The sequence below is a fragment of the Hippopotamus amphibius genome, chromosome 11 (genome assembly GCF_030028045.1).
Source record: "Hippopotamus amphibius kiboko isolate mHipAmp2 chromosome 11, mHipAmp2.hap2, whole genome shotgun sequence".
In the NCBI taxonomy this organism is placed as follows: Eukaryota; Metazoa; Chordata; class Mammalia; order Artiodactyla; family Hippopotamidae; genus Hippopotamus; species Hippopotamus amphibius.
The window spans coordinates 42,814,289-42,830,440 of record NC_080196.1 but is presented as its reverse complement, the minus strand read 5'-3'; the positions used below and the strand labels follow the sequence as shown (position 1 = coordinate 42,830,440).

At 56.5% G+C, this 16,152-nt stretch overlaps 1 protein-coding gene across 6 annotated transcripts in view; it reads left to right on the top strand.

Moving 5' to 3' along the window:
* The first annotated feature begins 663 nt into the window (after nt 1–663).
* ITPR3 (inositol 1,4,5-trisphosphate receptor type 3) overlaps nt 664–16,152 on the top strand; it is a 75,244-nt gene continuing 59,755 nt past the window's right edge. For 4 of the 6 annotated variants that reach the window (XM_057699914.1, XM_057699915.1, XM_057699913.1 and 1 more), the window contains exons 1-2: nt 664–1,039; nt 15,394–15,464. In XM_057699914.1, coding sequence (XP_057555897.1) covers nt 951–1,039; nt 15,394–15,464 — 160 coding nt within the window. In that variant the 5' untranslated portion in view covers nt 664–950. Of the gene's footprint in view, nt 1,040–15,186; nt 15,273–15,393; nt 15,465–16,152 lie in introns of those variants that run through there. The other 2 variants (XM_057699916.1, XM_057699917.1) reach the window with 2 other exon arrangements.

Genomic DNA, 16,152 nt, shown 5'->3' with positions numbered 1-16,152 from the left:
GAAAAAAACAAAACCCACCCCCATTGCTTCATTTCCCCTCGAAGCCCCAGCACTTTCTATTGTGCAATGAAAAGGCTGTTCACGTTGAGAAAAATGAATCTCGATTTGCGCTGCGAAGGAATGAGCGCGCCTCTCAGCGCGAGACGGCTCTCAGCTGGGCGCGGAGACGGCGCGGTGGCCGAAGGGCGACCGCGCTCAGGGAGCTCCGGGGCAGGTCCTCCGCGCGCGGCTCGAGGTAGCGCCCGCGGGGCCGCCGGACTTCCCCTTCCTCGCGAGCCGGCGCTGCTCTCAGCCACCCGAGGGCCGAGGCGTACATAGTGCTGGGAACTTCGAGGGCGGGGAGCCCCCACTACGGCTGGGCCTCCCGGGGATGTCTGTTCCGCGAGTCTGGCTGGGGACTCGCCGGAACTGGAAATCCGGCCCGGGAGTCCGCTGGAGCCCCGGGACCCCTCGGAATCGCGCGGGGCAGGCGGCCGGCTGGGCGTCCGGGAGGCCGGGACGGGCCGCGCGAGGGGCGCGGGGTGCAGGAGGCGGGCCGGCGCACGTGGGTGCCGGCGGGCGGGCCGCCGCCGGGTGCGGGGCGGGGTGTGGCTTCCCTGCCTGCCGGGCGAGATTTGCATGTGTGTGTGGCGGCCCCAGACTTCCTGCTCTTCTACGCCGCAGGTACGCGCGGGCCGGGCCGGGCCGGGCCGGGCGGGCGGACGGACGGGCGGCGGGTGCGCCGAAACGCGGGCACCTCCTCACCCGGACGCCACCGCCGGCTCCAGGGCCGTGCCGCGCCGCCTTCCGCCCCGGGGGCCGCTAGCCCGCCGCGGCCGCGCCGAGCGCCCGGCTCCGAGGTGGGGGCGCGCCCCTCTCGGCCTCCAGGGTCCTCTCCGCCCTCCGCACCGAGCCTGGCCGCGCGCCCCTGGGCGTCCCCCACCGCCCCGGCTCCCCGGAGGGCGGCAGCCATGAGCGAGATGTCCAGCTTCCTCCACATCGGGGACATCGTCTCCCTGTACGCCGAGGGCTCCGTCAGTGGCTTCATCAGCACTCTGGGGTGAGTGAGCCGGATTGGAGGAGGGGCGCGGGCGGGGAGAGGGCGCGGTGGGCCCTGGTGCCCGTGGCCTGCGTCCTGCTGCCTCCCGCCGACAGAGGACGTGGACGCCCGCAGCTTCAAGGAGCGGGGCAACGGCGCGCCTCCTTCTTTTAGAGAAAGGAAGTGAAATGTTTGCCCAGGTAGGAGTCGGGCGCTCTGCCTGAGTTGGCTGGAGGCGCCCCCCTTCGCGAAGCCTCCACCCTGGCGCGCCCGCCGTTCTTCAGAAGGGGCGGGCAGGCAGAGACTTCCTCTGCAGGTGGTCCCTGTGCGCGGGCAGGTGGGTGGTTGGGGCGTTAGTTGGGGAAAGGCATCCGGGCCTGGACGTGACCGGCTCAGGGCTGGGGCGGAGCCGTGGGGGGTGGGCAGGCTCAGCCAGGAGCTCGGAGTCCTCCAGTTACAGACCTGTCGCACCTTTGAAGGGTCGCACCTTTTCCTCCTAGCTCTCTCCTGCCCCCGCCCGTCACTAGGAGTGTTTCGCAGCCCTCGCCTTCCAGGCGTCCCAGGTCCTGGCCGGCCGCCCCCTTCTCCCCGCCTCTCCGTGTCAATTTCCTGAGCAGCTCATCTGGCGCCCCTGGGTCTCTGGTCCCAGGATCTCTGGAGTACTTTACAAACATTAATTAATTCTGGCCGCCACCCCCCAGGGTCTGGATAAGCATGGAATCAGTTCAGGTCCCTGGAGAGAGCCAGGCCCGAAGCTGGCATAGGGCAGGGAAAGAATTAGAGTGAAGGGGTTTATCTTCAGAGGAGGAGTTGGGGGAGTCGCTGGGGATGGGGGCGGGGTAGAGTAGTTTCTCCACCTCTCCAGCCGCAGGGCAGGGCCTGTTACCTTTGTCACATTTTTAGTCTGGGGACTTGTATTAAATGGTCTCTTCTTCCCCACCACACCCAGCCGGTTTTTTTTTTTTAGGATAAACCCACCCTCTTCTGCTGACCTTACTCATGTGGATGCCAAGCAGCTGCAAGGTGCCTCCTCCCTGGGGGCTTTGGAGGAACCAGCCTTGGCACCCTCAGCCCAGGGCTGGATCACCCTGAGCTCGGAAGGCGGGAGTCACCTGGCTGCCTGGGCGTCTTGTTGGGAGTTTAGCTTTAGTCTTGTGGGAAAGATCGGGAGGGCTGGCAGACTGGCTCAGCCAACCAACGAGGGGTGGACGCTGACTGGGAATTCCAGCATAGCTGCACTCCTATCTCAGCACCCGCCAGGCCTTGTCATTCCCCTCTCCATTCAGATGTCCCCTCCCGGCCACATCTGACTTCTCTTGCTGGGTTTCCCAGAGGATGGGGGTGAGCTGGCATCTGTGCGGACCTCTCCCAGAGAGCGGCGACCAGGGTCCTGCGTGCCCCGCTGGCCAGGCTGCTGCTTGAGGCCGGGCCAGCACATAGTAAACGCCTGTGATGATGTGAGGGAGCAGAGGCTGTGGGGGCTGTGGAGGCTGTGCGGGAGGCCGGGGCAGATGGTGGAAGCCCCTTTCCTGGTGTCGGAACCATGCTGGGGGCTTTTTGGAAATGAGCACCGTCTCTGTTGAGTGCCGGGCTCAGGGCTGAGCACATCTGTGAGAGCTAAGAGAATCAAGGGGAACATCTTATTCTGCCGTCCGCACAGGCCACATCCCCTTACTAGGGATTCCCTCTGTTGCTTCCTAGCACAGCTCCCTCCTGCCCTCGCCCTTCCTGCCCCAGGAAGCTGCTTCCTCCAGTCCAGTCTGATCCTGAGGCTGGGCCCCGTGACCACCCAGAGCCCTTCTACTCCCGGGGCCGGTTCCCTGTGCAAACACCTCCAAGAGCTCCTAGCTTCCCGCCAATGCATGCCCACCCTCCCAGTCTGGCCTTCTAGCACTGGCATGTGCTGGCCCCAACTTAACTTTCTGTTTGTTTTTTTTTTTTTGTCACCTCCACCGTCACACCCCTAACACTCCCGGGAGCACCACCCGGATTGGGATTCCTGGAACCTTCCCGCGCTTGCGGTCTTGTCTCCGTCTCTTTACCTTTGCTCCTGTGTCGCCCCCGCCCTTCAGCTAGTCTCCACCTGGGTAAATCTGACCCACCCTCTCAGACCTGGTGCAAGGTGGCCTCCTTTGTGAGATCCAGCCCCCCTCCCCCACCTCGGCAGAATTAACCCCTTTTTCCTGGTGCTTTGCACTGCTTTATGCAAATGCCTCTCCAGTGTTAATTGTGTCGTTTTACGATGAGCTGGAGGTTTCTCTGTAGGGCCCTCTAAGGCTGGGCGCTTTGCCAGGATTGCCTGATTAATTACCCCATGCATCCACTCAGGCACTGTGCTGGGCACCTGCCTTCTCAGAACTTGACTCAATGAAAGAATGGTTTCTACACACTGTAAGGCATCGCTGCTCAAAGTCCTTGGTCTAGCAGTGTCAGCATTACCAGGAAGCTTGTTAGAAAATACAGAATCTCACACCCCTGCCTGTCGTCCTGAATCTGAATCTGCATTTTGAGCCCCAGGGGATTTGGTGCCTTAAAGAGAATCATTGCCCTAGGTAACTCACTCTCTGCTCCATCCTCGCCGGAATCTTTCTGCCTCCATCCTCTACTCCGGTCCCCTTTGCCTTCACCCTGGCTGTTGGTGCCCTTGCCTGTAAATCCTGGAGGCTGATTTGACTGAGTTCCCAGTTCTTGGTGCCCAAGAGGTGCCCGGTAAGGGCTGGAGGAAATGAATTTGATGAGGACAGGGGCAGCCTTGGTGGACAGTGGGGCTGGCTCAGCTGGGAGTGGGGAAGGGGGCGCATTGGTGGAGGAGGGAGTCTGGGGCAGCCTTCAGATTCCAGCTGGGCTCTGCAGAGCCAAGTGGAGGGGGCCAGTTAGAGCTGCCTGGGTAATTAGAGCTCCTGGTGAAGATTGTACATTAACTCTGGGTGGGGAGGACGGGAGGGGTCTGGGGAGTGGACCGTGGAGCAGGTTGAGACCTCAGCCAGGAAGAGAAAGCAGGCCCACGCCTGGTCTTGGCAGGAGGGCATGGCCAGGGACACTGCCTCATTCCCCCCCCCGGGTGGGGGGCAGCACAGGCCAGGGCTGCAGTGGCGGAATGGGGCCACTGCAGGTGAAGGATTTGCTATGGCTCCTGGCCAGTGGCTGTGGGGAACTGGCCCTGAGTGCGGGCTGGGCCCCTCAGGGTCTCACGTCTAGTTCCTTGAAGGTCTCTTTTGAGTGCCCAGAGCGGCGGCCCCCAGACCACTGGGCTAAGCTGCGGCGTGCAGGTGAACTGGGTCTTGCAGTTGAGCTCCCAGGATTTGTGAGATGCCTCTGCCCGGGCATGGCTGGGCCTCGGAGCACCATTCGGGGGCTCTCAGGGCCTCTGCACCTGTGTCACCCAGGGCTGGGTGATTACAGGGATTAGGGTCAGAAGGGCCCTCCCCTTGGGGTTCCCTGTCCACCTTCCAGCCTGATCTGCCTCCTCAGGAGGGTGGGCATTGGAGGTCAGGACCCAGAAAATGTGGAGGTAAGTGGGGAGGAAGCCCCAGGTCCCCAGGGTCAGGGCCTGCTTTGTCACTAACTGGATGGGTGATTTTGGCAAGGCCCTGCCTCTCAGCGTGTTTCTATCAGCCTGGTTGTTCTCTAAGGTGCTCTGTTTGCACCTGAGAATCTACTCGTGGGTCTTTAAAAAAATTCCAGCTCCCATGTCCCAAGTCAGACTAACTGTATTACCATTTCTAGGGGTGGGGTCTGAGGTTTGGATGTTTAAAACTCCCCAGTGATTCTAATGTGTACCTGGGGTGGTGGGTCCCTTCTGAGGGCCCTCCCAGGCTGACAGGCTGTGAGGAAGCCTAGCTGTTGGGTTTGCCTACCCCTTGGTCCAGAGAGCCCGTCTCTTAGCCTTCATCAGACTTCATTAAGTCATTCTGTGAACATCTAATGAGCGCCTACTGTGTACCACGCACTGTGTTCTAGTCACTGGGGAATCAGTGGTAACCAAGACAGAGTCCAGCCTATTCTAGTCTGTACAGCAGAGAGCTGGGAGAGATGGTCTGTAAGGGCCCTTTGAGCCTTAAGTCTCTGAGACACCTGTAATTCCAGGAGGGGGCGCTGCCCCTCCCGTACAGACCACATTCCACTGGCAGATTTCAGACCTGCCCTTGGCTTTCATTTGATTGTGATTTCCCTGGAATGAGATGTCCTATGCCCCAAGGCATGGTCTCAGCCTCCACTAGCCAATCCATACAACACATTTTTTGGAAAAGACATATTTTCTTTCTTTCTTTTTAAAGAAAAATTTTTTAATTTGTTTGGCCGTACCCCGCGGCTTTCGGTATCTTTGTTCCCCAACCAGGGATTGAACCTGGGCCCCGGCAGTAAAAGTGCTGAGTCCTAACCACTGGACCGCCAGGAAATTTCCATACGTGTTTTTTCCTGATTAAAAAATAATATATGCTCCATGGAGAAAACTTGAAAGACTAAAATAAAAAATTACCTGTAATACCGCTGTGATTATACTGACAGCCTCTAGCCTATGTGGGCCTTCTAGCCTTTTATGCACACAAATAAACATTTACCAAACGATACTGAACTGCACATCTGGCTTTGTATCCTGTCTTTTTGGCGGATACAAATCCTCTATTTCCCATGCATGCCAGCCTGTGACTGTTGTGGCTCCAGAGCATCCCCTGGTGTGATGTACCTTCATTTATTTAAGCAGCTCTAGTATTGAGCATTCAGCTTGTCTCGAAATTTTTCTCTAAACAGTCTGCACCGAACATCCTAGTCCATGCATGCCCGAACACCTGTCCAGTTATCGTCTCAGGATAGATTCCCAGAAGTGGAATTCTGAGATCAAAGGGAAGACACGTTTTTTTTTTTTTCCTGCCATGCCGCATTGGCTTGTGGGATCTTAGTTCCCTGACCAGGGATTGAACCTGGGCCCTCAGCAGTGAGAGCACGGAGTCCTTATCTCTGGACCACCAGGGAATTCCCAAGGCACATCTTTTATCTTGCTGGCTCTAACTCTGCACTCTGTTACTCTGGTGGTGGAGGAGGTGTAAACGAAGAACCCTGTGCCCCGGGGGTGTGGCCCACTTCACTTCGCGAGTTTGAGAGTGTTGTACTGGGGGTGTGGGGAGTAAGACCAGCCTCTGCCCGCGAGGTTGGGCCAGGTTGCGTGTGGTGGCCACTATGGGGAGGGGGTAAAGTGGAGAGAGGGGCCGTGTAGGGGTTCCCTGAGGACAGAATCAGCCCCAAGGTCCCAGCGTGGGACTCCAGGGACCCAGGCTGCCTGCAGCTCCTGGGCTTTAAAGAATCCTGCTGTAGCCACTTGCTCACACTCTGCCCTGCCCTACATTCCTGACCCCTAGTCCCCTCCCCTCCCTCCTCTCCCTGACTTGGCCCAGTGGGGCTGTGGGGTGGGTGGGGCGGAGGCTTGGGGGTGGGGTGCTGTGCTGGATGGGTGAGGTCACAGCAGCTTTCCGCTCTCAGTTTAGGGGGAGGTGTCTGGGTTTCCATTACTCTTGATTACAGCTGAGCACATGTCTCCTCCAGTCCACCCCCAGGCCTGCTTGCCACACTTCACCCCACCACACTTCACCCTGTGTGGAGCTGGGGGGCGCCTCCCTGGAAGTGGGGGCTGTGAGAGAGGAGGGATGGAGGCCTGGGGGGAGGGGAGGAGAGCAGAGCCCAAACCTCCAGTAAGTTCATCCAGACAGGCCTCTGAATGTCAGGTGCGAACCCCCCGCAAGTGTCGCGCTGGTCCTGCCCAGGGGCGGCAATGGTTCCCGGCATTTGTACCTACAACCTGCTGCAGGCAGGACCCCTGGCTTAACGGGGCGAAACGACTTACTGGGGGTGGGGGTGGGGGTTGTCCCCCAGCAGGAGCCTGCCACGCCACCGGAGAGGCGGCGGCAGGACCGTTCACACCAGCGCAGAAATGAGACTGGGCATTGACAGCACAGTGCACCTGGGGTGTGGGTTGGGGCTGGGGGGCGGGGGAGGACACATGGCAGAGGGGTTTCCAGGTACTGAGACAGAGAGTAGGGACTCCTTGCAGGGGACTGAGTGGGGGAGTAAAATGATCCCTGTGGTGTGTAAAGGTACATATTTGTTTGGCTGGCAGGTGGGCAGAGCCAGAAGAGACAGCAAACATAAATCTTAGCCCAGGGGTAGCTGCAGGTGTTTGAGGCAGACACCTGTACATATTTGGTTCACAAATCCCTCTCCCGTCACTCAGCCAGCCAGCCAGCCAGCCAGCCATCACTCCCTTCCTCCAGTCTGCAGGAGAGCCTGCTCTCCAGGGTCTGAGTCTAGAAATGGGTGACGGGTGATATAGGTCATGAGCGGGAGAATTAAGTCTGTGTCTCAGAGATGCTGCCACTGCTGGCAATGGGTGGACTTTACCGAACATTTATGGCTCTGGCCTATGCTGTCCCTTTGACCCCTTACTGCCAACTGGAGGCATATATATAATTTATAAAAGTAGAGAGAGGGACTTCCCTGGTGGTCCATTGGTTAAGACTCTGAGTTCCCAATTCGGGGGGCATGGACTCGATCCCTGGTCGGAGAATTGAGATCCCGCATGCCACGTGGTGTGGCCAAAAGGGAAAAAAAAAAGTAGAGAGGACCATTTTTAGAACACCCATATACCCATCACCTAGACTTAAATCATTGTTTACATTTTGCCATATTTGCTATATTTATTTTTTGCTGAAGTATTTTATGGTAGATTACATGCATTGCGTTTTTCCATCCCTACATCCTTCATTTTACATCTCTTAGAAATCGGCTGTGCTCTTGTGTAACCACAGTACTGTTATCATACCAATGAGTAATTTCCTAATAGCATCCGATGCCTAATCTGTAGTCCAGTACACTCCATTGTTCTCAGTCTGGCCTTGACCCCTGGTTTCTTTAAATTAGGGGCTATTCAAGGTCCACGTGTTAATTTGATTCTTATGCCTCTTAAGTCTCCTTTAATCTAAAACAACGTCCTGCCCCCGCCTCTTTCTTCCCCACCCTGATACGAGGGAGGCTGTATCACTTTCTGGAGTCATCAGGGCTGCTTTTGCTGCTCTGTTTCCCAGAGAGCCCTTCAGAGGTGTGGAGCAGCTTGGCCTGGGCCTCAGGGCTGCCCTGCTGAGGCTCCTCCAGCCTCAGTTACTGTGTAAGCCTCAGTTACTATGTCAGGTTGGACAGGCTGAGAGCCCAGTCCTGGGATGGAGAGCAAGAGGGAGGCCTGGGCAGGAGAAGGCCGACCTGTGAGGTGAGGGTGGGCTGGGTCGCCCAGGGTTGCCTCTCTTCTCTACCTTTTCTCAGCTCTCTATTGTTTCTCCTGCTTCCCATCCCTCTTCTCCTTGGCCTAACAGAGACCCCCAGGACTCACCAGAGCCCACCCAGTGCTGAGAGCCAGAAACCTGGGCCTGTGGGCAGAGACAGCACCCTGAAGGCTTGTGCCCTGGCCAGGGGCCTTTATTTCTTTGGGCCAAGTTTAGTCACTCTTGCTGCCTCTGTTCCTCACTGGAGAGACTCTTGGGCGTTCCCTGAGTGTGTGGCTTACTGTCCTTTCTAGACTTAAGCTCTCTGAAGGGATGAGCCTTGCTTTTTTTTTTATTAATTAATTTATTTTATTGGCTGTGTTGGGTCTTTTCTTTGCTGTGCGCGGGCTTTCTTTTAGTTGCGGTGAGTGGGGGCTACTCTTCGTTGTGGTGCGTGGGCTCCTCATTGCTGTGGCTTCTCTTGTTGCGGAGCACAGGCTCTAGGCGTGTGGGCTTCAGTAGTTGCAGCACATGGGCTCAGTAGTTGTAGCTCACGGGCTCTAAAGCGCAGGCTCAGTAGTTGTGGCGCACAGGCTTAGTTGCTCCGTGGCACGTGGGATCTTCCTGGAGCAGGGATCAAACCCGTGTCCCCTGCATTAGCAGGCAGATTCTTAACCACTGCGCCACCTAGGAAGCCCAAGCCTTGCTTGTTTTAAATTTCATATACTGATCCCTTCGGTAGCTCAGGGCAGATCCTTGGTAAAGAAAGACATGTAGAGGTCAAGTAAATGGATGTTTTGGCAGGGATGCAGAAGTGAAGTTCTTTTCTCCAATGAGCCAGTGATCCCAGCCAGTGAACCTGGGTTCCTCTCCCAACATTTCTCCCCATCCCCACCTAGTGGATGTGACTTTGGGTATTTGGGGAGGGGAAATCCGAGGCCTCCATCCTCCACCAGCCAATCCCAGAGTTCTGACAGTGCCTGCTTTGGGAGTGGACTTCCGTGAGTCTGGCCTAGATCTGTGGGGGTGGTGGCCATTGTGCTGGGCTGGGAGTCAGGAGCCCTGGGGCCTGGAACTAGCTGTTCCTTTAACTTGTTGTGTGACCTGAGCTCGTCAGTTTCCCCCTCCACCCCTCTTTTGCTGGCTAGATCAGGGAGGGGCTGCCTAGGGACCCTTGGGGATTTCCCCAGTTTGGTGTCCTCCTCCCTTGGCTGTTGCTCTGATAGTCACTTGCCCCACTTCTGGCTCCCTTCTTCCTCCTCCTTATCTAATCTTCCCGGACAGCACCGAACTGACTCACCCCACTGCCTTCTTCTTGGCTTCCATCTGGATCTCAAATTCCACTCTGGGCAGAATGGGGCCAGCCAGGCCCCCAGATGCATCTGCCCTGCTCTCTTCCTTCAGACCAAGGTCTTGGGGTGCAGACCCCAGGGGCCTTTCAGGGACAGCGCCCTCCTCCACATCCTTCTAGAGCAGAGTTGTCCACCACCGCCTGTTCAGAGGGTCCAGGGCAGGCCTGCCCACCCCCATGACCCCCTCCCCTTGCCCACTCTGCGGATGCCCTGTTGGGCCCTGCACAGTGCAGGGCCACATCCATCTTGTGTCACCCACTGGATGGAAGGCTCACAGCGGACTGTCCTCAGGGCTCCTGAGTGTCCCCTGGGCTGCATGGGGGTGGTTTGCATGGGTATTGGACGTGGCTCCTGTCCTCACAGCACTCAGCATGGTGGACATGAGCTTCCAGAGGGTGGGGGCCACACCCAGCACAGAATCCCTCTGCAGTAAGGAACAGATAGAGACCTAGATTCTACAGGTGCCATCAACTTACCAGGTGTGTGGCCCAGGTGATCCCTTTAACTCTGTGAACCTCACACTGGACGTGGTAAGGACAGAATGAGGTATTGGGTGTAAAAACGATTTATAAATTAAACGTGTTCTGCACATCGGGGCGTCGGTTTTTCCAAGTTGATCTTGGCTGGGGTACCGCTGGCCTTTAGTTGAGGGACGATGCCTCACGTGGTGGGAACGGGCAGGGAACTCTGCAGGAGCCTAAGCGCGGCCTTGAAGACGCCAGGACTTGGAGGAGACTTCTGCGTGTGCAAAGGCTTGGAGGGGGGACAGCGAGATCAGAGGGCTGGCGGAGCGCGGGAGCAGGCCCTTCCCAGGGCCTTGGGCGGAGATGGAGGCGCTCAGGAGGGGAGGGGACGGTGAAGCGACGCGGCAACTTCTCCCAGGAGAGCCCGGCTCTGGTTACAGCGCCAGGTGCGTGTCGGAAGCCGGACACCAGTGACCAGTCTAGTATGGTGCACACAGATGCCCCCACCATAAGTGAGAGTGGGGGGGGGGGGCTACGGCCCAGGAGGTAGGTGCCAGCAGGTGGGGAGGGGTCCTCCGGGACCGCCCTCCGCGGGCACTGGCCGCTCGTCCTGCGTCCCGCCCCGCCCCCCCGCCTCTCGCCTCCCGCCGGCCCCGGGCGCTCCTGGCCCAGGCCCAGCGTCCTGGCAGCGGCTTGCAGTCGGAGGCAGGCCAGGGCGAGGCCGCGCTTGCACTCCCTCCGCGACGCGGCCGAGACGACGGCCACACGTGGGGAGGCGAGTTTCGCTCGGCGGCGGGGGCGGGGCCCGAGCGGGCTGGGAGCGCTCTGCGGCCTCGGGGTGTGGGCGGGGTCTCGGCCGGCGGGGGCGGGGCGCTCGGCGACCACCTCATCGCAGCTCCTGCGCAGAGGGTCAGAAGTCCCGGCCGAGCCCTCTGAGGCTCCCTCTCGATCAGAACTTACCTGTCTGGTGTCCCGGCCCTCGTGCCGCCCTCTGGCCTCGGGTCTTCCTGCAGCACCTCTGATAAAGGCTCTCCTGCTTATCTGTTAATGGCTTCACGGGACTCCCCTCCCATCCCCTCCTGCCCAATAGCACCTTCTTGGGATGCCTCAGTCCTAAAGAATAGGTTCAGAGGAATGGAGGGGAGGCTTGTGTGGGGGCGCTTGGGAACATTTTGGAACTCTAAACATCCTGCTGCTGGCTGCCTTCTTTGCCTGCGGACTTGGTGGAGGGCTGCCCTAAGCTACAGATAGGAAATGAAATGATGGGGAGGGCGAGGTACCATCTCTTAGAGGTTGCAGGGGAGGGGTACAGAGTGTTCCCAGGGATGTTGATTTTGCTCATTCAGGACCCACACTTGTAGGAGGGAGGGGGTGGGATGTTGGATCCAGGAGGAAGTTCTGAAAGTCCCATCTTCCTGACCTTGTTTTCCTGACATCTTGCTGGAGACCCCTGCCTTTTTTTTTTTTTTTTCTTTTAACCGTCCATATGGCTTGCTTCTCTGTTCTTACCATTCCTGTCCTCTTTTGGCTGCAGATCTGGGATGTTTTCCTTCCCAACCTTGCTTGAAATTCTCCTCCTGGAGAATATGCTCCCCTCTTGACCAATCCCTCCCCTTTTCTAAGTGGCTTTTCTAAGTGGCTTGCACTCCCAAAATGTGCCCTGCTTTGTAAACCACTGGGCACTGGGGAGGGACTGAGATGGAGACAGCTGTGCCAGAGTGGGTGGGGACAGAAGGACATCCACATAATAACCAGGCAGATTTGTGTCAGGGGGATTAGGAAAAGCACGCCAGGCATCCAAATTTGCATGTCTTTTTCCTGCACGTGTGACCCAGAGGAGGAGTTCCTAGGGGAAGGATGGAGGGGTTGGGGTGAGGATAGGTTTTCCTCAGACAGGGAGTCTCTGGGGAGGTGGCCTCCACAAGGCCTTGTGCACTGGTCAAGATGGGGGCTGTGGGGGGTATCCCAGCCTCTCCTCAGTGGCACCGACTTCCATAACACCCTCTGGCTGTCCAGCATCCTCCGCAGTGCCAGTCCCAGGCCCTGGCCGAAGCTTCCTTCCCTCCCCTACCAAAACTTACCCATCCTGTGTCTCCTCCCCTCAGGGCTTTGCCAACAGACAACCAGCTAATCTGATTCATTAATGTCTTTTAGGAATTCTATGAATTATTCAAGGCTCTGCAGAACTTCTGCCTCTTCTTTTACACCTTCTCTGATTGGCCAAGCTCTGACCTCTCCCTTGCCTGGACAAAATCCAGAGCTGGTACCAGCAGTTGGCACCAATGCATATTCTTTATATCATGTACTTTTCTGAGTACGTGTCTTGTCTTCCCAGGGAGATTTTAAACTCCCTTAGGCAGGGACCTTATCTTTTGCTTCTCGGGTATGTCCCCCAGCAGCTAGTAAAATGATTAATTCACTCAATATGTATTTCGTGTGTGCCTGCTCTGGGTCAGGCAGGTAGTCCAGATGTTGAGGATACAGGAGGAAGTGAAACAGACACATCCCTGTCCTCATGAATCTTCCAGCTCAGGTTTGGCGGCCCGGGTGGGGGGTAGGAATAGGAACCGAAATAAATAAAATAGCAGGCTGGGTGGTGATGTGGAGAACAGTGAGGCAGGGAGGAGGATGAGAAGTGTGGGAGAGAGCAGTTTACAGTTTTTAAAAGGATAGGGAGGGAGGGTGTCCACTGGAATGGATCATTTGAGCCAAGATCTGAAGGAGGTGGGGGAGGGAGCCAGGAGGGTGTCTGGGGCAGAGAAGGCAGAGGGTAGAGCCAGGGTCAAATCGCCTGGAAGGTTTGAGGAGCCTGGAGGAGGGCTGTGGGCTGGAGCAGAGTGGGAGAGGGGCTGGGGGAGGAGATGAAGTCTGAGAGATGAGGTGGTAGGTCCTGTGGGGTCTTTCAGGTCATTTTGAGTTCTTGGCTTATACTCTGAGATGGGTGTTTCTGGAGGGTTCTGAGCAGAGCACTGCCTGGTTTGACTGACCTTTTAAAGGGATCCTTTTGCTGCTAAGTGGGGAACAGTCTGTAGGGAGATGAGAGGGGGTGTCAGGAGACCAGTGGGGAGGCAGTTACATCCAGGTGAGAGCCGATGGGTGCCTGGACAGGGTGGTGGCAGTGGCATGATGAAAAGAGGTCAGATTCCATACATGTGTGTATATATATATATATATATTTTTTTTTTTTTTTTTGAAATATACATGTAGGGACTTCCTAGGTGGCACAGTGGTTAAGAATCCACCTGCCAATGCAGGGAACATGGGTTTGATCCCTGCTTCAGGAAGATCCCACATGCCGCGGAGCAACTAAGCCCGTGTGCCACAATTATTGAGCCTGTGAGCCTAGAGCCTGGACTCTGCAACAAGAGAAGCCACTGCAATGAGAAGCCCGAGTACCACAATGAAGAGTAGCCCCTGCTCACTGCAACTAGAGAAAGCCCGTGTGTAGTAATGAAGACCCAATACAGCCAATAAATAAATAAATAAATAAATAAATTTATATAAAAAAAGAAATAAACGTAAAAATTTTACAGGAACTATACATGTAAAAATTTTATTGAAGTGTAGTTGATTTACAAATGTGTTAATTTCTGCTGTACAGCAAAGTGACTCAATTATATGTATATATATATTTATTCTTTTTCCTATTCTTTCCATTATGGTTTATCACAGGATATTGAATATAGTTCCCTGTGCTCTACAGTTGTTTATCCATCCTGTAGATACTAGTTTGCATCTGCTAATCCCAAACTCCCAGTCCTTCCCCCGCCGCCCCCCCCCCGCCCCCACAAGTCTGTCCTTTATGTCTTTGAGTCTGTTTCTGTTTCATATGTAGGTTCATTTGTATTGTTTTTAGATTCAGATTCCATACATATTTTGAAGATAAAGCCCACAGGGTTTCCTCACAGATTAGGTGTTCGGGATGGGTGGAAGAGAGGACCAAGGATTGGTCCAAGGTTGCAGGTCCAAGCAATTAGGAGGTTGGGTCCGCTGAGATGGGAGGACTTCGAGAAGAGCAGGAGTTCAGTTTGGAACTTGCTGAGTTTGCAATGCCTGTGGACATTGAAGTGGAGACGTGGAGTGGGCAGTTAGATCTATGAATCTGGAGTTTGGGGGAAGAGGGACAGCGGAGGTGGAGGTGGGAGTCATCAGTGAACATAGAAGTGGTGCTTTGAACCCACGCGTGTGGCCGAGATGACCAAGGGTCTGAGAGAAGGGGAGAGGGCTAAGAACTGACCTAGAGGCTGGGGATGGGGAAGGGAACCAGGTGGGTCCTCACAGCAAGCTACCCTCTCCCCTCTTCTCCCTGTCATGGAGAGGTCCAGCACAGAACACTCCCCCACACCGCTGCTCTGCTGCTTGCTGGCCGTGTGTCCCTGGCCAGATCCTTCACCCTCTCTATACTCTGGCTTCCCTGCCTGCAAAATGGAAATAATAACAAAGGAGATTTAGAAAATCAAATAATATATGAAATCATTAGAAGCAAAATCCTCCTTGCTGTTATTATTGTTACTATGGACTGTGTCAAGCAAAATGCTCATGATTCCAAAGGGAAAAACCCAGGATTCTGTGCTCAAGGAGCTCATGGTATAGACACCGTGAGTAGCTGCAGTAGAAAGAGACGTGGCTGCAGGAGAGGCCAGGATCAGGTACTGTGGGTACACGGGGGAGGGAGACGCAGAGGGAGGGAGGGCACTGGCCAAGGAAGGCTTCACTGAGTAGGAGGGGCTGAGGGTAGAAGAATGAATGGAGGGGCTTGGAGGGAAGCCAGGGTGGGTTGGGCATGAAGGGCACTGCAGGCTGCTGGGACCACCTCTGTAGAGATGAGAGCTTCAGGGACCTTGGGATCAACCAGAGGTTTAGCACAGCCGAGGCAAGGAGGTTGTGAACTAGCTAGGGAGTGGGTGGAGGTCAGATCATAAAAGGCCTTGTTAGCTAATCCAGGGAGGGGAGGAGCAGGAGGCTGTGGACTTAGCTCTGTGACTAAAGACAAATTATTTAATGTTCAAACTCAGTTTCCTCCTCTGTAAAATGGTGCTCATGACTAGCCGCTTGGGGGGAAGTTGGTGAGGATTCAGAGGCAGTGGCTGTGAAGTGCTGAGACAGAGCTGGCCTCTGAAATGGTGGCTTATCATCATCACTTTGTCCTCGGGGCTGTGGTGGCGTTGAAGAATGTTAAACACAGGAGTGGGTGGGTGGGTGTCCTCCAGAGACCCAGGATTAACCCCAGCCATGGCTGGAGGGGAGGAATTTCAGGCCCAAGGGTGAAATGGGTGTCTTCTTTCTGCTGACCCAGCTGCCTTGTCCCCCAGGTTGGTGGATGACCGCTGTGTGGTGGAGCCCGCGGCTGGGGACCTGGACAACCCCCCTAAGAAGTTCCGAGGTGAGACCTCTGCTCCCCCCACAACCCCCCTCCTCCCTCCCCGGCTGCTGAGTCCTGGACCTGGGACAGAACCCAGTCAGCCCAGGGGCCCAGCAGGTGGGTTAGACTAGGCGCCGCCTGCAGCCCTCACTGGTGTCTGTGGAACCGCCGTCGGCTTGAACGATGCCATCTTGGCAGGATGGCCTCTGCCTTCATTTTCTGGGGGTCACACCCCCCTTCTCGGGCACACCCACTTCTGGCTGGGTCCCATTCTCCCCCGACCTCCCCATCACCCACAAGGCTTTCTTTGTTTGTGTGACTCGGCGTTTCCTGAGGGAGCAGGGGAGGAAAAGAGAACCTCCTCAGGCGTTAGGAGGCCCAGGGTGAGAGCCCTTCTCTCTGCCGCGTGGTGAGGCGATTGGACCTCATGGTCCCCAGATCCCTTCTTCTGGCCCCGGTTGCGCGTGTCCTCAGCCCCAGGCAGTGTGGATGACTCCTGCCCTAGAGGAGCTTGTGGCACCAGATCTGCCTCTGCTGTGTGATCTTGGGCAAGTGCCTTCCCTCTCTGTGTCCTCTGCGGTCAGTGAGCTCCTCAGCCCCGCCCACAGCCCCTGTGAGGATGAAATGATACTCTTCTGTCACTGCGCCCAGCAGGGGGAGGTGTCATCGTGGTGATTACCTGTGAGGCTGAGACAGACAGGCAGGCAGA